Source organism: Barbatula barbatula (assembly GCF_947034865.1).
Source record: "Barbatula barbatula genome assembly, chromosome: 8".
Lineage (NCBI taxonomy): Eukaryota > Metazoa > Chordata > Actinopteri > Cypriniformes > Nemacheilidae > Barbatula > Barbatula barbatula.
Window position 1 is genome coordinate 17,346,755 of NC_136771.1, and position 21,606 is coordinate 17,368,360.

General features: G+C 39.1%; 2 protein-coding genes across 2 annotated transcripts in view; one reads left to right on the forward strand and one right to left on the reverse strand.

Annotated features, from left to right (window-relative positions):
* Positions 1 to 21,606, forward strand: part of lrba (LPS-responsive vesicle trafficking, beach and anchor containing) — a 193,011-nt gene that overhangs the window by 105,726 nt on the left and 65,679 nt on the right. The window contains exons 37-39 of the mRNA XM_079462381.1: positions 9,946 to 10,070; positions 15,263 to 15,403; positions 16,921 to 17,057. Of these exons, the coding sequence (XP_079318507.1) occupies positions 9,946 to 10,070; positions 15,263 to 15,403; positions 16,921 to 17,057 (403 nt within the window). The remainder of the gene's footprint in view (positions 1 to 9,945; positions 10,071 to 15,262; positions 15,404 to 16,920; positions 17,058 to 21,606) is intronic.
* On the reverse strand, positions 18,117 to 20,134 carry mab21l2 (mab-21-like 2). The gene has a single exon (XM_079462382.1). It carries the CDS (start codon positions 19,781 to 19,783, stop codon positions 18,704 to 18,706), a length of 1,080 nt encoding a protein of 359 aa, XP_079318508.1. The 5' UTR covers positions 19,784 to 20,134; the 3' UTR covers positions 18,117 to 18,703.

The window sequence follows — 21,606 nt, forward strand, 5'->3', positions numbered from 1 at the left end:
CTTGCCTCTCCAATATTTAGAATTTAGACTTCGATACCAAACTCAACTGCTAGATTTCAATGTGCCATACGGCTTCTTTAAATGCAACCAAATGGGTATACAATAAAATAACAATATCAATTAATATTAACATAAATTAAATTAAATGTTATAAATGTATAGGCTATTAACAGTTATATTATTAGACTATATATACTGTATATACATTAATGTGTATATGTGTGTGTGTGTATGCATCGAATTTTCAATTTTCAAATCTAACCCACTCAGATGGAATTCACAACTGCACATTTTCCTGGTTTATTTGGATCTTTAAATATTTGGATCACTCTGATCATCCGCTTTTGTCCTGTTTTTCAAAGTAAAAGTCTGTAAAGTCTTATTATTTCCTCTGTTTACTCTTTAATGCTACCAGAGCTATACAAAGTAGGAAAAGGAGGCTTAATGCCCCACTGTTATGTAGTATTTTATGGTATGTGTATATCAGGGCAGAGTGATCTCAAGTGTGCTGTTAGTCTCGTTTTCAAGTTTGAGGGCTTTATTTTTATCTGACCATCGCTTTACAAAAGCTGCATCCAGAGTGGAGATTAAACATAGATTCAGCCTTTCAAAAAACCTCCTGCTGAGCATGCTTGCATTCATGCAAGTTCTTGAGCTCAATTTTATGTTTAACGTGTAGATTGTTTTTAAATATCTTAGTTACAAGCTTATGAAAAATGGCATGTAGTGCATATCAGACAACATCCACAGCAGGTTATGACATACTGTTCCATGACGAAACATAAATGATTTTATCAACTCGACCTACGTGGACCTGGCAGAGATAAGGCAAAATACTTAGCGGATTACAGTATGTCATAACATATACAGGTCCTGCTTTTATTTACATTTCTTCATAAGCTGTTTAACAAGGGCCATTAATGGCTTGCTTTGGCTATAAACACTAGAGAAACCATGTACAAACATCCCACACCACTCTGGGCCAGAGAGAGAGAGAGAGAGAGAGAGCAGCTGTTCTTTTCTCTGTTCCCCCTTCTCCTTCTTTCCTGATGGAAACAAATGGCTTTCTATCCCGTGGAATCTCAGAGCCTTTCAAACAAAACCTGTTAGCTGGTGCACCTAGACGCAAAAACTCCAATGTGAGACGTTAGCCGTAAACATGGATTAGCCGCGTAGAATATCCATCAACCGCCGGCGACTCGCAACACACTCCTGTTTTTCGCAGGTTTCGCTTTGGCCTTCGTGTCTTCATCTTGACGGTTCGCAATGTCTTCCCAGTCGGTACATCTACAGAGAGCATGTGAACGTTTGACAGCCGCATATTCCTGGGGATATATTACATAAATGATGTGAATATGGCTACCCGTGGCTCTGTTCTCCTGCGTTATGGAAATGGATTAAAATATGTCCTAATGAAAACATTTAGCTTTGACTGTATATACACTACAGTGGCCCGGACTGTAAGAAATAGTAACAGAGTGTCAAAGAAGGACAAATTAACGGCTCCTGTGGAGCTGATGTTGTCCATATGTTAGCATGTCAGACTCCACATATTCCAGAACTAACCGGAGTTCAGCAGTCGCTTCAAGAGCTTCATTGGAGATTTAGAAATTGTGTGGACATTTACCACTAATGATTTTGGGTCCATTGCTACTGAGATGAGAGAACTGTTGTCCGAATATCAGACCTATAGGATTTTTTTTATGTAAGTCTTGACTAGTTTGGGCAGTTTCCTTGCTGTGAAGCTGCTATACAAACATTAAAGAGATCCCCAAAATAGAAAATTCTGTCATCATTTACTCACCCTTTGGTTATTTCAAACCTGTATGCCTTTCTTTCTTCTGTAGAACAAAAAAGAAGATATTTTAAAGAATGGTGGCACCCATTGACGTGCATTGGTTTTGGGTACATACAGTAGAAGTGAATGGGTACGGCTGTTGTTCGGTTATTTATTTTCAAAATATCTTATTTGTGTTTTGCAAAAGTAATAAAGTCATACAGGGACAAATATTGTATGTGGAGTAGTTTTAAAAAAAAATGTGTTCACCTTCGGTCCAGAGCTGACGGTGAGGAACATCGAGGTGTTCTTATCTGTCCCCAAAGCCTTCCCATCATCCCATCTGAGGAGCTCTTTTAATGGAATGTCCCTTTATAAAGTATAAAGTACCGATCGGTCCCCTTCTCCAGCGTGACCTATTACACACAACACGCGCACTTCTTTGTAGCAACTCAGATTTATGAGTTTCATATGCCCTTAAGAAAGTATACTGCCGTGACAGGCCGAGGTCACGATAGGAGGTCCTGATCAATATTTGAATGAAAAGCCATTCGGGGAAGTTTTAAGGGCTTTTCACGGCCCACTCCCTCTTCGCGCGTCTCTCTTTCGGGGAAAACATCAGGAATGTATCGATTGCCCCGGTGCAGTAGTTAGTCAGAGGCTATCTCCTTTGACTAACCCTTTAGCACTCTGTCACCTCCTCACCACCGTGATAGATTGTATGTCTCTGGGCCACAGTAATTACACGCAGCTCCGGTCGGGTCATTTATTTCCACACTTTCGCCATTTACCAAAAAATATCCTTTATCTTTGTGACCCAGCGGTTTGCTTTTGCAGCGAAAGCAGAAAGGGGACACATAAAACTCTAGCTCCTGCCCCGGAGCACGATGGGGCATCAGTTACCCATCTCTGCCATAATTCTCTGTCATATTTTTATTTTTCTTGTTTCTTAGGCTTTGACTTCGACTTTTTTCTACTTTGTCTCTCTTCCTTTTCATATTCTGAAGTGTTCACTCTGTTTTAAAGCATTGTGCATGTAGGAAGTGTGCACTTTTTAAGGGGGTGACACAAGTGGCTCTTTCCCATGTCTTCCCCATGTCCCATGGGCTGTTTCCCATGTAAGAACTAAATTCAGGAGCAATTAATTTCTACTAATATATATATATTTTTTAATTCAGTGTCTGGATTCTGATTATAAAAACAGTTTATTATCGTTGGACTCTGTAGAAAGTTAGACAAGCAGCTTCACATGAAAAAAGAAAACACTTATTGTAAAGATTACAAACTTTCCTTAATAAAAGTTACCTTAATGTTAATGGTTTTTGCAGAAGATAATCTAATATAAGATTATCCGAAACTCCATTGATGAATAAATTGAGAGAACCCTGGGAGAAACCAGGATCAGCCGGGAGTGCCAGTTCTCCTCTGACACATTACAGCTGTAGTGAGTGACTTTTGAGTAAAAGTTATGATTAAATGTTTATGATTATAAGGGAGTAATAGGCAAATTTTTATGATTGACATGGATAGCCTAAATAGTAGTCATTTTTTAATTTGCGTGTGCTGAAAAGAGTTTAGATATGATTTTGTTGAATCTCATTTTGTGACAACAGGGATAATAATGGAGGCATAATGTAACTGAGTACAGCTATAACAGTAACTTTAGAAAGAACCTTGAACCCTGATGGATGTACGAAATACAAATTTAATGACCGCAGTTAGTATTCCTTGAATACATACAAAGCAGAAAAATCAATAGAAGAGACATTTGTTTCCCCCCAACAACGTAGCACAGGCCCTCTGTCAGCCATGTTATTATCATGTGCTGCACCTGACCCCATGTCAGAGACATTAACATCCGCCATCACTGAGCGTCACAGATTATTTCCCCTGCTCTGCATAGAACATCAACACCTTAATCAGACACAGTCGCTCTGATTTCCCCTCTCAGATTACTTTCAGACCGCATGGACTGCCTGGACATTGATGGAGAGACCCATGTTTTCCCTTCTTCTGCATGACAAATACACAATTCATCTATTCAGTTTTCATAAACACATGGTTTATGCAAATCGTACGAAATAATCTCCACGAGAAAGAGCCATTTGAGCGGCGGCAATCGCAGGCATTAATGAAAAAGCCCCCCAAAAAATATGTTCACGCCGTCTGTAACTGCATTAATCCACGGAAAAAGGTTATAAATGAGTGTGAGTCATCTCTAAAGTGCCCCGTGCTGGAGTGATGTATGAAACTTGCACTCCGTCTGCCCCGTTTGTTATGCTTAAGGTCACATCATTGTCATTAACATAATCTTCGTGCCAGAAATGAACTCCAGTGTAATATCAGGCCGGAATACACACGCCTGCACCGACGCATTGGTTTGAAATGATTAACAAGAAAGAAGCCATCATCATTCTTGAAGGAGAATTTTGCTCTCTTGGTAAATGATGTTGCGTTCTTGTGGCAGATTTTGATATTTCTTTAATGGCTTTCAACCCATAAATAGGCCACACAGGTACTCTAATGGTAGAGTTGAATGAGTTTATCTGTATCTTCCATTCTGATGGATGGCAGTCGTTCAGTTAGACTTTCATAGACACACTGAAAAAATCTACTTGTCTGTCTATGGGTGTCATAGATGGGTTCTGGAGGTCTCCACAAGGTTGCAAGGGGTCCCTGAAAATATTTGGGGAAACAAACAAAAATTCTAAGACTACTAAACATTATTATCGTTTCATTTACAAGTGTTTATCTGCCTTTTTGCTACATGCATGGTTTTCAGAATTGTTTGTATTTGTAAGTATATTTCTAGTGAGCTGGGGGCCCCAAGATGGATCTGGGGGGGGGTCCGCAGGTTTTGTGGCATTTTATGAAATATAGTGTGTTTAAAATATAGAAAAATTAAAAAGGTTTCACATATTTCTAATAGTATGAAAAATAAAGATGATGTACATTTTATATAATTATGAAACAAATTATTCATACAGTATATGTGGAAAATGCTCCAGATTAAGGTATTTTCCTTGTTTTATGCATCAATGCATACAGTAAGTGCATATTTGGGCACACTTGCTCCTCTAAGTAATTTAGTGCCTGTATTCGCAGGGTTTTAAAACGCTACGTGAGTGTGAGACCGATGCCTTTCTGAAGTGTGGTGGCACAAGCCAGCTTCTCTGTTACAGCAACTTCCAAAAAACACCTAATTTATCCCCCCATATACACACACACGCACACACTCACCCGCGGAAATTCTCAACACATGGCCCAATTAAATGCTTTGTTTATTATGACACCTCCCTCGAGTCAAGTAGACTTAAAGTGTGGCTTGTTTTATGCAAACCTACAATTTAGGAGCAACGATTGAAGCTTTAAAGAGGAGATTATAAAACATGACCCTCTCCTCTGTTGATTCTTGCTGTCCCTCTGTTTACTGCTCGCTCCCTGATCCATTTCCCTTATTCATTAAGCCAACAGGTCGCCATCTGTATTAAACCGCATTACGCTTAGCCCCCCGTTTATCTTCTGTGTTGGTAAACCGGTTCAGATTTACAGCCGGCGACCCGTCGCTTATACTGGTACCGGGTGAGAAGAAAGACCTCAATTACATCGAACAGACGCTTATAAAAGTCTCTGCTCGTGTTAAATTCTCGCTAAATGTGGTTTACATTAGGCGTGTTTGGAGGAAGGTCTCAAGTGTTGCTTTTGCCATGCCCAATAAGACAATTCAGACGCCCCACTGCCATTTAAGGGTCTGTTTCCGTCATGGCTTTTTTACGATCGTACTAATTACTAATTGCGCCCGTGCAGCAACGACGCACGTGCCCATCCCGAGGTCTATTGTGTTTTGTAATTGTCGTTGTCTCGAGAAGGCGCTGGCACAATTCCTGTTAGAAACCCCCTTTGGAAGGATGAATGGATGGATGGATGAATAATTCATTATTGCTATGAAAACACTTGCTTCGTGGAATGTGCGGGCTGGTTCGGCTGCTGGGATTGATGGCGGCTGGATTACACGCACACACTTCCTTCGCCTTCATTAGGGCTGTATTGTCACGGTGTCTGGACGGCAGCGAAGCCTGCGAGCGTGTTTCCAGCTGCTCGACTAATTGCAGCGGCCGGCATGGTGTTGTATTGCAGATAAATTGATCTTCTCTGTATCTGTGCTCTCGCAGAGAGTGACAGGTGAAGAGCCCCTTGAATCGGCTCTGGGCCTTTGGTAATCATTTTAATTAATGACATTGGAAGCCAGCATGATGGAGTGCCTATTTACATGGAGCAAACTATCACATTCAAACAGCTTTCTGCTGCTTAGATAGAAGCAAATCTGTTCACAGACAGACGGCTCGATATGGAGTGAATTTAACTTTCTCTCTCTTTCGTCTAGCAGTGGCTTCTTCCTGTTGTTTAAGTGAAAATATGTCTGTCTGTTGAGTTATTCAGGCTTGAATTTTGGCGTAGGATTGCTAGTATAGCACATTTTTTTGTAATTGTAGTGTACATTTCTCAATGCCATTTCTCATATCCTCGTGTGTGTGTATATGGTGTTGTTATGAGTTGTCCATTTTCAGCTGCCTCTGTATGTAAATATAGGTAAATATGTACAGTATAAAAGTTAGAAAGGTTTGCAAATTTGTTCTGAAGCCTGCATTTCTTGCTTGGTAATAATAATAATACAATAAATGACACAATCATACAGTTACAAAATATGTGTTTTTCATAAGGATGACTTTTGTACTTTACTCATTGTTCACGTGACTGTAGGTATACATCGTATGTGTATATTGTACAACAGCAGTCTAAATACAGCCGTGGAAATAATTACGATAATTTTTATTTTAAATCAGCATTTCTACTGTAGATGTTTTGTGGTCATTCCAGTCCCGTGTTTGTAGAATTTCAACTAAATCAAACATCAGAAGGGACATAAAGTCATCCAACAGCAATGTGAAAGACAGACAACCACACGAAAACTGTGACAAAAATCAAGGTCATCACAACAAAATTGACATTTCCTAAATAAATGTGCACATAGAGCACAGAGCATATTTTGTTTCTCCAGTTTTCATTTTCTGCAAATAAATGCAAATAGAAACTATATTTTTATTTGAAATTTGCTCCAAAAATTGTTAGTCGTTCACAGAAAGAAACAAAAAATATACTTTTTACCTAAACCCATACCCATAAAGAGTACATTTTAAAATCAGACAAACGCTCTCTGATATGGACTCTTCACCTTCTCCGTGGCTGTTGTTTATTATTGAACTGCTGTTGTATTTGTATTGCAGACTTGCCTCTTGTCTCATTCATTTGTATCAAGGTGGGTTCATGAGATCCTAACATATCACATCTAACCCTAAGCCCTTCTTTGTTTTCTTTCTTATTCATGTCTGTGGGTAAACATTTCCTTTGAAGCATTTAACAGAAAGGCAGAGCTGTCTGCTCGAGCTATAAATGGTCTCAGAGGAGCTGTGCTTCTCCGGGAAAACTCATGTCTCCCTTTAAATGACATCTCCCTTTTCCTGCCCTAAATAAATCAGTTATTAATGTCTCTTATTAGTCGGACCAGAGAGCTCTCGAAGCGTGAGGTTAGAATTGTTTTTATTTCCCCCTTTTAAGCACTCTTTTAAGCTTTAAGAGGGATGTCGCAACGCACAGGAGAGAGATTTGTACCTAGCCTCTGGCGGTGGAATGATTCGATCACACTTTTGAGAAAACCCCGCACCGCTCAAATACCTCCATTCTTCTTGGCCCCTTACAGCCGAGATTTTAAGTGAGATTTTAAAACGTGTCTTTTGCATGCCATTACATTACAGTATACTTTCCATTAGTATTTCTGTTTATATTTCTCCAAGTGTCATTAATTCTGAGAAGACCTCGGTACCATTCTTTGATTTATCTATTTTCTCAACCCTTTTTAATACTTTCCTTCTCTCTTTTTTCTCCTTCGCGGTATTTTAGGTCATAATAGCGTGTTTGCTGGCAATTGTTAAAGTATGTACGCGTAAAAAAAGAAGGTGAACACAGGGGAGGGCTCTTAAGTGGCCGTTATCCTGATTTATTTGGCCTGGGTGTGGAGGCCCTGTTGCCCGATAAAACTTCTTCTCACTTCTACAGAGCAGAATGGACTTAGAGAGTTATATTTCACTGCGCCTACTGTAAATCAGCTGTTTGACGGATACATAGCCACTGCTAAAGCCATTCGCTGTCGTCCAGCCCACCTAACCCATCTCTCTCTCTCTCTCTCTCATTGTATCTCTGAGGATCCACCAGCTCAGACACAGCGATCTGTTTTTCTAAATAGAGCTTGATCATTCATATTCTTCACTGGAGGACATTTATCACATCCATCTTTTAAAATCCCACATCATTTCTTGAAGATCTAAATCTGCATTTTTGTGTGCGCGAGCGTGTGTGTAATTAATTGATAATGCGGTTCTGTGTTACAGGGGAGAAATGAGCGTAATTCGATTTGACAAATGATACCCTTCCCTCCCATCTCGCCTGAAATTAGTTCCTTTTTTCCATTTCAAATTAAGCAAGCTTTTGAGGATTAAACTCATTTGTGCTGCGGGAAATGTATTTTCCTCGTGCCTCGGGGGCTAAACATAATGAATATTTGAAGAGATTATTTTAATTAAAATCCTTTGGATCTAAATGGAGTTATATGTTATATAGCTTCATTAAAAGTTAACGCTTTCACACACTGGTAGAAAACACACGAGTGGGAAGAAAGAGAGAAAGAAAAGATGAAAGGGAGAGAGAACTGGTTTTTCATGCATTGGTTAAAGGTACACATTGAGGAGAAAATGGCTGAAGGCTAAGGACGTGGAGTCAAAGACACACGCTCTCCACTGCTCTGTTAAGCAGACCTACTGGAAGATGTCCTGCTGGGCCTAAAAATGAGCTGTGTGTGTGTGTGTGTGTGTGTGTGTGCTGGATTGCTGTGTAAGCAGGCTGATCTTCAGTGTGATTTATTTAGCTCTCATCGTACCTTCTTGAGATGCTGGAGAAATCTGGGCCTCTTCTTCACTGTAGCACAAGGTTATGATGTTGGCCCCCCAAGAGTTCTGTGTGTGTACAGCTTCTAAAACGAGAGCACAAATATATGGTTTTAACAGTTTCCTGCAGTGCTTCGGACTGGAGAGATTTTGGATGAATATTATTATGAATACTATTCGGTATCTCCATGATTAGGGCTTGTGTGTATGTTGGGTGACAACAGAATTAAAATTTAATATTTGAGTTTAACATTGCCATGATATTTATATGGTGCATGAAGTTCTTCTGGACCGTTGTTGTTTGCGTTTTTTGCTTTCTAATTTAAAATGTGCAAAGCCATTTGACTACATATTTGAAAACTGTACCAGTTACATATGATCAGAAATGGTCCCACTTTACCTGTACTGCAATATCATGTAATGTTATACATGTATTATAACCCTAACATAATTAGCATTATGTGGCCCAATCTTAACTTCCAGTGGACTGAAATATAGAATTAATAACTTTTGTAGTTTTAAATGAATTGAACACAATTAATTTTCAATAAAATATTTATTAATATTAATGTAATATAAAATAAATAGTTATATTACTAACCACTAGCCTGACCGATAACTTAACACAGACACAAAGTTAACTTTGGACATTCGACGAAATTACATTTATGTTTAATAACATGATGGGCCTATACATTTTAACAACACAATTTAATGTACAGTAAATATAGAGCTATAAGATAATGTACAGTTCGAGCTGTTATATTACAGGTTATAAAACACACTCAAAAGAAGTTGAAGAAAAAGATCAACATTTATTAAACGCAGGGCATCCCATAAAAACAAAACAAAAACATGTTCTAACCAGACCCAAGCCGCAACATACATTTATTTTCTGAAATATAATCCACCGTCACTCAACGTGTATCACCATCACGGCTTGTTAGGACAAAAACAAACAACATTGAGAAGATCCCTTATATTGTTTTGCATTGCCGCGTCTCATCTAGTGTCAACCTTTCCTCGGTTTCTACACTTTGCAATGTCGCAACACAAGGCCTGCATTATATAGCTCTGCCTTTGCCACTTCTCATTGCATGGGCTAATTGCTTACATATGTGCCTTTTTCTCTCTCTCGCTCTCTTCGTCCCTCTCTCTTCCTTTCGGCAGCAGAGCCCTGGAGTTCTGGCGCCTGGACTACTGGGAGGATGACCTGAGAAGACGTCGGCGCTTCATCAGGAACCCGCTAGGGTCCTCACACTCTGAGGCTACTCTCAAGGCTGCAGCAGAGCATGGTGGGTAAAATAGTGACGTACTGTCATCTGTTTACATTCTTGTGTTAACAGGTACACGACTGTAAAAGTGAAGTCACCATAAACCCTTTTGAGGTCAACATACGTTAGGAAATAAAAACTGTCATTAGCTATCGTGTTACATCACTACATTTAATATTCTCTAGATCTTTGTCTCTAAAAGAATATTATGACAGTAATTCCCTGCTAATTTGTTTATATTCTGCTTACCGTTCCTCTCATTAGCCCAGGTATTTAAACAGAGCTTAGTGTTCTGTCTCCAAGTGCTGCTACATTGTCACTGTCTTTTCCTTTTTTCTTATGCACATCAGCGGCTGGATTTACAGGTAAGATGAGTTGTAAAGCTACTGTAGTAAGAGGTAGCGGCAGATATCTTTTGTGTTCTGTGCTAGGACTAGATGTGTGTGCACTGCTCTCATCATAAAACCTGAGACTTACAGAATTCATGCTGCGTGTTACAGTTAGATACATTACAACTATAGCTCACAGCAGGGGGGAAACTAGAGAACTACTTTTGCAATTTACTTTTTTATTGAAAGTCCGAGTTGCTGAATTGCGCTAGTAAGATTAAGACGATAAATTTGGTGGAGTACAAAAAAAAACCTTGAAAAGTTGCTAGTAGAGTGAACTTCACATGCATAGACATCTTGCTGTGAGTTTCATTTTCTTTTGCGAGTAATAATGAGAAATTAATGCATACATGTTTAATTATGAACTGATGTATGATCAGGACATGAATCATTTGATTCATTTGAAATGTGCATAATTTATTGCATATTCTTTTTTCTCATATTGTCTTATTTTTTCATAATGCATTATTTTTAAATAAATATATATGCCTAATAATGAACGCCACAAATTGATAACATAATGAGGTTATTAATAACAATGCCTTTGCAATTAAAGCTTACTGAGGTTATTAAACATCGTCATAGAAATCGTCGGGGGCTTGTTTTTCTTCTCCTGTCTTTACGATATATATATTTTTGTATACAAATATAAGTTTATAATGGATCTATTTCTCTCTCTGTTTTCCTTGCTGTGTTAAAGTGGAGCACTGCTCTGTCACTTCATTTAGCGCAACAATGCATACGTATGAGAGTTCAAATGTTTTGCAGACTCCGCCTAACACTTTACTCCTGATAAGTTTTTAGCCAAACTCACAGATAGTAGGCTTTACAATCGCGCCATTCAGCACTTGCACTTGAGCAACTTAACCTATTGCACCCTTCAAAAACAGGGCAATTTCTTCAGGAAAATGTCTCCAATATGTCAGCGGTTAGTCCCCCTCAGAATGACAGAGGTTCTGTAGACAAATGACCAATGTGACAGAAGTCAATAAGAATGTGATCTAAAAGCAATAAGTGTTCAGAATCCGAGCATCCTTTGAGACTGATGTGCCGCCCTAATGGTCATAATATGCAGCTGGAAGAAGGGCCCTGAGGGGACCCAATGATTTCTCTTTCTCTACTCCTGTCTTCCACTTTTCTTTCCATCTATCCCTCTTTCTTTAGCTAACTTGGTTAAGTTGAAGTGTTCCTTAAGGAACACTTTGGGTCCCCTTTGAATGGAACCTAAAACTTTGAGGCCTTAAAGCTCTTCATTATGTTCTAATGCTTCCCCGGTGACTATCCAGTGCAGGAAATAATCAATCTATCCATCAAGTATTTATGTGCACATAATTCTTCCTACAGGGGGTGACGTTCTGCCAAAAACCTATACAGGACAAATAGAAAGCTGTTGTTATCACTCAAGGGCATATTTCATAAATACCTATTCATAAAGTTTCTTAAAAGAACTCATTTCACGTGAACCGTAAGATACTTAAAAAGTGTATCAATGCTTTTTAAGAGAAAGTTCACCCAAGTTATGTCATGAATTACTCGCTCTCTAGTTGTTCTAAACCTGTATAAGATTCTTTGTTTGGTTGAACACAGAGAAAGATATTTGGATGAATGCTCGCAACCAGACAGTTCTTGGACCCCATTGGCTACCATAGTAGGAAAAATCACAACGGTAGTCATAAGTGCCCCAGAACTAAAAAAAACGTATAATTCGTCCTACTGTGGTAGTCAATGGGGACCAAGAACTGTATGGATGTAAACATGCTTCCGAATAAGCATTCTTCCAAATATCTTTCTCTGTGTTCATCCGAACTAAGAAATGTAGACAGAAGACAGAATAAACATTTTTGGTGAACTATCCCTTTAAAATTAATGTTTGCCTGCCCCCGCCCTCCTTTATAGAGGGCTTGTGTCTTTTCTGCTGACCCTAAATTTGTTGCGGAAGTGGGACGAAAGACTCGGGCCAGGATCTCGTGTTTTAAATGGAGCACAAGGGTCATATCTGGCTGTGATTACTCTCATGATGTGTGAAAGAGAACGTCAGACTTTAAAAAATAGACGATTTTGTGTCATTAACATTTGCAGACATCTCTAATAGACTCGTATTTTGTTCAAACCATGATTTAGCATATTACATCATATGTCGAAAACATCACTGTTCATGTCATTTTTTCTAATGACATATTCCAGCATTTGAAAGAAACAGTTCTTGTGATTAATATAGAAAGACTGTCTTACAACTCAACACTCAAAATATATCATCATATCAAAGCTCCCGTTTCTCGGCATACATAATTGTGATCATTCATCACCAGCTTGGAAAGATTCGTCTGATTTACACCCATAACACAGATGCTTGGTAAGATGTGGAAGGATATTTATGGCCAGGGAAAGCGCCATCTTTCTGGGGATTGATTTTGCCAGGTGGGGGCTCTGATGTTTGGGAACTGGAAGGAGTGTAAATACCTTAAGACTGATGTTTCTGTTCCCGTGATCAATAAGCACCTCCTCGCTTCACTCCTGGCTGCACTTTTGTTAATAACAAATTTGTTAATTCTATTCAAATTAAATTGCTTTGCCTCACTTTGGCCTTTGGTTGCATATAAAGGATCATTTGAACCTGCGTGGAAAAGGAAAGGAAAATTATAACGCAACTGCATGTATTTACACTAGCTTTGGTGAATGAGGGGAATGAATGAGCTTTTTAAGTAAAGCTGATGTCTGCATGTAATCCTACAACATGGGTTTTCAAGTCATTAAGGGGCACTGGTAGTTCTTCACTCCAGTTTAACACTTAGTAGTTTTGAGGTAGTCTAGCGTTGTAGGTGTCCAAATTGTGCGGTTCATTATTAAAAAGATAGTTCACCCCAAAATACAAATTTGGATATAATTTACTAACCATTTTGTCAGCTCAAACGTTGGAAGACTTTATATATATATTACAATATATAATACAAAATAATATATTTTAAAGAATGTTGGTCACAGAAAACCATTGACTTAGTTTTTTTTCCATACATAGAAGTGAATGGGTACCACTGTTTGGCTACCAACATTCTCCCAAATGTCTTTTGTGTTCTGCAAAAAAAAGAAAGTCATACAGGTTTAAAATAACAAGAGTACATTTTCTTTTTTGGGTGCACTATCCCTTTAAGTGGAGACTATCATGGGTGAAAATATACATTCCAGTATGTTAATTCCACACACTGATACATCCCGTTATTTATTCATTTTAGAAAAGAAATGCAAATTCAGTTTGAATTTTAAAAAGTTTTGTTCACTACATATTCCATACAATGTAACTTGCTATAGTTAAAATTGTCTTATTTAATCATTATTTTATTATTGTCGTACAAATGCTTGTTCCTTGTTTATTCTGTATAATATGTTACATTTATAAAAAAAAGAATTCAAAGTCCAATAGGAGAGTTCGTAGCATTTCTTGCATTTAAAATGTGCACATGGACATGTTTTGAAGTTTATTGTATATAGAACTGTGCTATTTTGGGCCCCGATTTAATAGAGCCTGTTTTCGTCTCAGAGCAACAGATGTGACACTAGCTCGCATTTGTAAATAAATGTTAGTAAATATTATCTCGAGCAAATGCACAAAAGCATGTTTTTTCGTCAGATCCTTGTGTCCACTCTGCATGGTGTGAACACACAGGCATGTGGTATGTATTAGGAAGCTGGTAGTAATTTCACCGCTGCTAACTACAAATTCTCTGGGGGGAGTTAATTACAGGAAGACCGGTCTAAATATCAGTTCGCCAGCATACTTTCCATGACAAGAGATTTCTTTGCTCTGCTTTTCTAATGGTTTACGGCTCTATTTATAAAGACTTGTCTCAGGGTTTTGCTTCAAGTGCAAATACAAACCCCCTCAGGTGATGTATCTGGAGAGATGGGGCAAAGGTCACGCGGCTCTGAGCCCACACTGGTCAGAAGTGGAAACCGTGCCGCTCCGCTAGGCCTACAGCCTTCCAAAGCAGTCTGATGAGAGACTGCCCCGTCTCACCTCTTTCTGTTTATATATATGAAGGATTGCCTTTGTGTCTACTGTAGACCCGGTTCTGCCCCTCACCACTGGGGAATGTAGGACTCTGTAAATGTTTACAGATTACCATTTTTCTTAAATAATCTATGCATAACCTCAAGTCATGTACAGTTGAAATCAGAAAGAGCCTTCTCATTAACTTCACTTTTTTCTCAGGGATAAGCCTGTGGTATGGAACAAAAAAGATTGCCTATTGCTCTCTGTTTAATCCCATTGATTTTTTTCCTGTTACAAAAGAAAGAAGCAGTTCAGTTATTAGTTGTATTGAATGTACTATTATCTTTAAAGCACTTAAAGAAAAACATATTTTGTCTGAATCTTGGAAAAACGCATGGGTACTTTGTTCTGGTGAATGTTTGTTTTTATTGTTTTGAAGAATTCAGCTCATTTCTTTTTTTTAAGGAAACCGTCACATTTCTGTCTAAAAGTTATAGTTTTAGTATAATAAATAAGATATTATAGTTTTAACTATATTCAAATAGAAAAATACGCAAATTAAAGTTATGAAACAGTTTGTTATTACAATTTCGGTCGCTATCAAAAAAAAGAAGAATAATTCGAACAATATTTGTTTCGAGTTCAAAATGACCTCGTGTTTTTTATTGATAAGAATTTGGATTGCATCTTAAAATGCTTATTTTCGTATTTTATTAAGAAAAAACAGGATCCAACAACTAGCACGCGTTGTTTTATTTACTATCGTTACCTATATGAACGTGCCTGTTTTTGCGCAGTCATGCATGAAAGACTACGTTATGTTTTGTTGTCTTCAGCTCCAGAAGAAGACGTGCTGAAAGGCAAACAGTCCATCAGGAGTTCAGTGCTGGGGAATCAGAACTCAGAGAGTGAGCTGCTCATGGAGGACGACGACACACTCTCATCGCTCGATGACAAAGAGCTGGAGAACCTCACAGGTGATGAAGTAGCCGTCTCAGCATCTACTACACGCTTGCAAGGCAACGTGACACACTGTAATGTTGTAGAAAGCTGTCGCGGCCTCGCTGGTTATGTGCGTGTTTTGGAGATGTCGTGTTAATGAGGGGAACACGTCATTATGTGAAGCAGTGCTCTCTCATTAGCGGCCTGTGATCGGGTTAGATCTGAGAGAAGGCTGAACACAGCACCCACACGAATGAACAAGGCCAACTGGAGTCTTCAGTGAGCTCTGTCCTCTAAAAATATGAATATGATATTAATATATAAATCAAAATATTGCGCATTTGTGTTTACAAATTATGTAAATACGTTTGGGCTAAAATATTTATAAAAGCGTCGTGCAATAAATGTCACATTATTGAGTTAAAGTGATTTTGAGTATTGCTGCATAGTCCGCTTTTAAGAAATAAAATGACTAAAAGGATAAAAATGTCAGCATCGACGGTCGGTCTCAGGTGGTTTGTTGAATGCGTTGCAATAAAAAATATACATTTATCTGATTTATCGCATTTGCTTATGTTATCTAGCCCGCGTTTATACATTCTTGATCTCGCTGGCAGTCAGCCTTATAATGAAAGACAGTCCCTCTCAAAAAAGCGCAAATTTTCGTGGAGATCCGCGTCGTTGGCCCTCATCCATTTGGCAAGCGGTTTGTTTCAGGTGTAATTGCACGTGTTCCGGTTTAGCGGGACAATGTTGTTTTTACCCGGATTACATGCTGATGAACATATCTGATCATGCCACCCGTTCGTGAATTGAAGGGTGCTTGGGGAAATTAAACGTGGGCTTCTGGTCGTACCGACCGACCGCCGCGGCTTTGCGCATGTAAAGAGAGGCAGACATTCCCCAGAGCGGCCGTTCAGCATTGTCATGCTGGCATAAATTAAGATTGATGACAGATTAAACCCAAAGGCCGCAATCAATGCGCGCTGATTGACAGCGGATTTCAGCGCTTTTTGACAACCTCCACTATAGCGTTTCTATGACGGATGAATCTCTTAAATATGTCATTGTGCAGAGGATAATCCTATTTGTGGATACATTTCGTCAATTGGATTGTAATAGTTTTATTATTATTATTATTTAGGGGGATTTTTAATTAATTCATTTTTTTTCATGATTATATATTTTAGTTGTTGAACAGTTTGACATTAAAAAAACATTTAGAAGGCTGTTAAAAGGATGCATGCAATATCATGGATTTTAGCCTAATTCAAAATAAGAATGTGGTTATTTTAAAATATTTATTATATGCACTAAAACAATAGCCTTTAACAAATGTATTTGATTACAAATACTCTATTGAAGCAAATTCACGTTTTTTCAAACTTATTAAAATGAAGGATATTCGATCACTAAATCAATGTGCACCCCAGTTTTTGTGTACAAGTAAACTGTATTCCTTCGAAGTAAGTTGTATGCCAAAGGCAGTAGAGAATGGGGCAGGCATGTATACACACACACACACACACTTACCGATGTTCATGTTCCACAGGGCCTGTTAACCTGAGCACCAGTGCACAACTGGTTGGGCCCGCTGTGGTGGTAAAAGGCACGCTGTCTATCACTGCCCTGGAGTTCTACTTTGAGGTGGACGAGGAAGACCCAAGCTTTAAAAACATTGATCCCAAGGTAAGAAACAGCACTCTCCTACTCCTCAAAATGGCTTACAGCGTCCCATAAACGGCACTCTCAAAAAGTGCTCTAGTGACCAAATTCCTTTATTGCACATTGACCAGCAACATGGTGTTTCTACTATGTGTCCTCAGTGTTGTCTATTTTTATATCATTATGTCAATGGTAAAGATAACCAGGCCCGATCATAACAGAGAGACTGCTGCGAGTTTACTGATAGAGAACTGTGCAACTGCTTGCTCATTCCCCATAACATGCTGCATGTGGTACCATTGTTCACAACATGTGGGTCAAGTGTTACTTTTTAGCACCACTGGTTGGAAAAATAACTGTCATACTTAGTATCCTGACCATTGAAGGCTTGAAGAGTATATCTTAATTAGGTCACATTCTTCTGAACGCTCCATTTATTATTTTATTTTGCCTGTGAAATAATGAATGAGAAGTATTGACAATCTGTATCTGCTTTACTTCCTTGACTCTTTTTGTACTTAACAGGTTTAATAAAGTTACCATCTTAATTAATAATAATTTTCCATAATTTTCATATTCTGCGTTTTGCAATAACATAATCTATATATTTATGTATTTAGGTTATTTGCAAAACATTTCTAAACACTTTCGATATGCTTTCAGTATGCTATTTTATTTCTTTAAAATAATTGTTTAGTAGGTATTATTTGATAAAATATGTGAAACAACAGCAATAAAACAAGTGTCTATTCTAAGTATTTATTTATTTATTAAGATTTCAAGAGTGTGATAACGGTAAATATTATCACAATTTGATATTATTCGAATAGAATAATATAAAATAAATACAGTGTATCCATCCTAAAATATATTATAATGCATTTGACGCCAAATTAGTGCCAAAAAGAAGTTCAACTGTTGTTGTTGTTATGTGAGAGAGATCGTTTGTTTACGATTTAATTGTATTTGTTATTTGACATTTTTCTATAGATGTAGCTGTGTCATTGCTCTTTGCTGTTGAACAAAGTGCTGTGGATTTTTTAATATTAACATTTATTTAGTAGTTTCTCAATGCAACAGGGCCAATACTATTATCTGTTATTATTACGTTTCTAAGAATTAAAATGATAGAAAAACACACTGCCCCGATATAAATTCAACAATAATTTTTTCAAGCAACGAAGACGAATGTATTATTTATTTGTTTGCTTTTGTATTACCACCCCACCAACGCCAAAAGCTTTGTCCTAAAATTCAGTAATGACAAATGCCAAGTTTAAATTTCATCGTGTCATGGTTTTATTACGTTTCAATTTTCGATCACATCATGAAAATAATTGAACTTGGCACGCTACATTTTGTAATTCGCATTTAAAGATCTTGTGCATATATTTAAATAAAATTTTCACTTTGTGAAAACAGTTCAAACAAACAGCAAAATCATTACACTTATCTTGAAATGTACCTTCTGTTCCTTGCAAAGTCCCGTTTTAGCCTTGACAAATGCAAACGCTTCGGGATCTTTTTCCTACGATCTTTTTAATCATTTATTCTTGGTTTCATTATTTAAAGAGCACCAAGATCACAGTCTCTCCACTTTCAGTGTTGTGATCTCAAACGTCCCGTTCATTTTCACCGACATAAAATGTCTTTAGTTTTTATTGACCATTTTACAGTTTATCCAAACTTTTAGCATTAGTGAGAATTTCTCTCGCCAGTCTCCAGGTTTGTTTGGCCGCTGTCTCTAGGGCCGAGTGTGGTCTACCCTGAAACAGGTCTAGATTGGGTAAGAAGTAATGCGGGCACCGGCGGCACTGCAGACAGGAGATGAGCTGAAGAAGGATACCGTTCAGTCGGTCGCCCAGGCACGACTCATCCCAGTCGGTCTCCCGCGGGTGTTTCTCGCACTCGTAGAGCAGCAGGGTCTTCATGTGGTAGTTATGTAGCGGCTGTCCCGGCAGCTCGAGATGTCGGTCACGGAGAGTCTTTAGAATAGAGAGACACTTCTTCCTGCAGCCAGACATCAGAAGCCTGTTTTCGGCCTCACCAAACTGCAAGACCCAGGCGTCGCTCTCCGCCGAGCTCTGTTTACCCGTTAACGAGTAGCACTCTTTGGAGAGAAGGTTAAAGCCCTCCGCTTTCACCTCCGCCACTCGGTTCGGCCCGGGCCACGGGATGTGAGGCATGGGCCATTGGGCGGCACTCCTAGGCCAGATGCCCGTGCACTTGAAGGCCGGGGTGATCTGCACCACGTACCTCTCCCGAATGCGCAGTTTCACTTCGCTCGTGTCCGCCACCATTTTAACCACGTCCCGATAGCTGCATTTATCCACGGCCTGAGCCACCAGGGTCTGGAAGCGGGAGCGGATCTTTCTGGCAGACAGATAACCGGAGGCGGTGATGAACTCCACCCACAGAGACATGCTCCTCTTGCGGCCGTCGCTGAGTTTGAGCACCGCGCAACCCGGCAGCGAGCCGTCATCCACGAAGTTAAAGACTCCCATTTGGTTCAGGTAAAGCACGACCTCGAACTCGTTGGGTGCGATGACCTCCATGCCCTCGTAGCGCGCGTCTATCTCGCTTAGCGAGCTGATGAAACGGGGCTCTTGGACCTCCACCTCCTTCAGCACATCCGACACCACCTTACACACCTCGCGAATGGTCTTGGCGATGGCCGCTTTGCGCGCTTGGCATCTCTCGTTGTAATATTTATTAAGCTGGTAAACCAGCTTTGCCTGCGTTGCGATCATGTTTGGGCACAGATCCGGACTGTACACCGGAGTTTCGCAATACACCGATGGATCCAATGCTTACCGGTGGAGCCAGAGGCACAACTCCCAGCAAAAAAAGAAGAAGAAAAAAGCAGTGATGAAGTTTGCGCCCGGCGGCGGATAGACGTCAAGTTTGAGGCAGGAAGCAGATCGAGATGCAACGCAATACCACTCTACTTTTCCAAGTCAACTTGAACACGTTTTGAGGGCGCTGGTTCTCCAAGCCTGTATCAGCTGCAGGATAAATCTCCGATCGTCATGTCATCATCTTTTTCACTTGCGTTTGCGCATGAAAACTGTGCGCCACTGTGCAGTTGTCCAGACTCAGCCGTGAGTGCTGGAATTGTTTAGTTTATGAATGGTCCTCTAGCTGGAGTGAAAGGGGTCGGGCTTCTGATCCTGACCAATCAACGGATTAGCTGTCAGTGCGATTGGCCAATGGCCGCATCGGTGCGCTGGAGAGACTCTCTCCTCCTGAACATCCTGCGCTGGAGCCCCGGCGTCTCCAGGTTAGGATATACAGACGGCATTTGTAGCACATATTTTACCTAAAGCGTTCACTTTCTGTAAACTACATGAAATTATTTTGACGTGTTGGGAGTTTGTTTTCTCACTGTGTGTACATTTGTTCTTAGAGTAAGCGAAGCGGAGTTAGATAACCTAAATAACATTATCAGAATTATGTATGCGGGTTTTGTTAGATTTTGTTTTGTTAATTGAAATAGTTTTCGCCAATAGTCACGTGGCTGCTGTTTGATTTGAGTTTACGGTTATCGTTTGCGTCTTACTGCTGCACGATTGACGCTGCATTGCAATTGTTGCATCCGTCAAATATCCATTGACCCTCTACTGAGAGCGCTCGGTGTATGGGATCAGATAGGCTGTGTGATTTGGCTTTGTCGTGGAGGTGAACCTTCAGTACTATTTACAGAACCTACTGAATAAAATTGCTCTCCAGTCTGTCAATTATGTTGTTATAAGGATTTTTAAAGATCTATTCATGCGCGCGCCTTAGCCTATTTTCATAAAATATGCAGAGTTGTATTTTTAATTTCTCTCCATTTGTTTAACATTTATATAACTTGCAAATTTCGGTAAATTCAGAAGTCTAATTTTACATTTTGCAACGCATTCTATTTCGGGTTATTTTGGTATTATTGCAATGAAATGACTTTCTCTTGAGGTGGCTTGAAAGGAATAGGGGTTTAGAAACGCTTCGGTGCAGTTGTAAGAGCAACCTGTACGTGTTGGATTTGTGATTACATTTCTATATAAACCCTATGTATTGACGTCACATGAACTTTGCTTTTAAAAACAACATATACATGGAAAATGTTTAGAAAATTATTAGGTCAACTCGGTTTTTGTTATTGAGAAGATAAATTCGATACCAAACGTTTCCATGTTTAAAAAACGTATTCATAAATAAAATCATTTTACGTTTTAATGTTTTATTTATTACTTTTCTTATTTTTGTGGTAAAATTCTCAGTTCTTTTAAATGACCTTTTTTATCTACGTTTCCGTTCGCTCGCTGGATTATTTTTTGCCTAAAAAAATATATTTTTGCTATTTTTTCTTCATCTCTTCATCTCCATCGTTGCTTTGTGCTCGCGGGAGTTGTGTGAAGATGCGTCTCTTTAGCGGCGAAGCGCGTTGAAGATGAATAATTTAGAGAGGAGAGATTGTTTGGCGTGGGAATTGAAGTCTCTTATCAAGGCAGACTTCATGTTTCATGACATAAACTCTTATCATAGCTCGTCTTAACGACAGGCTTACGGGGAAGTCTAATATAGGGTGCAT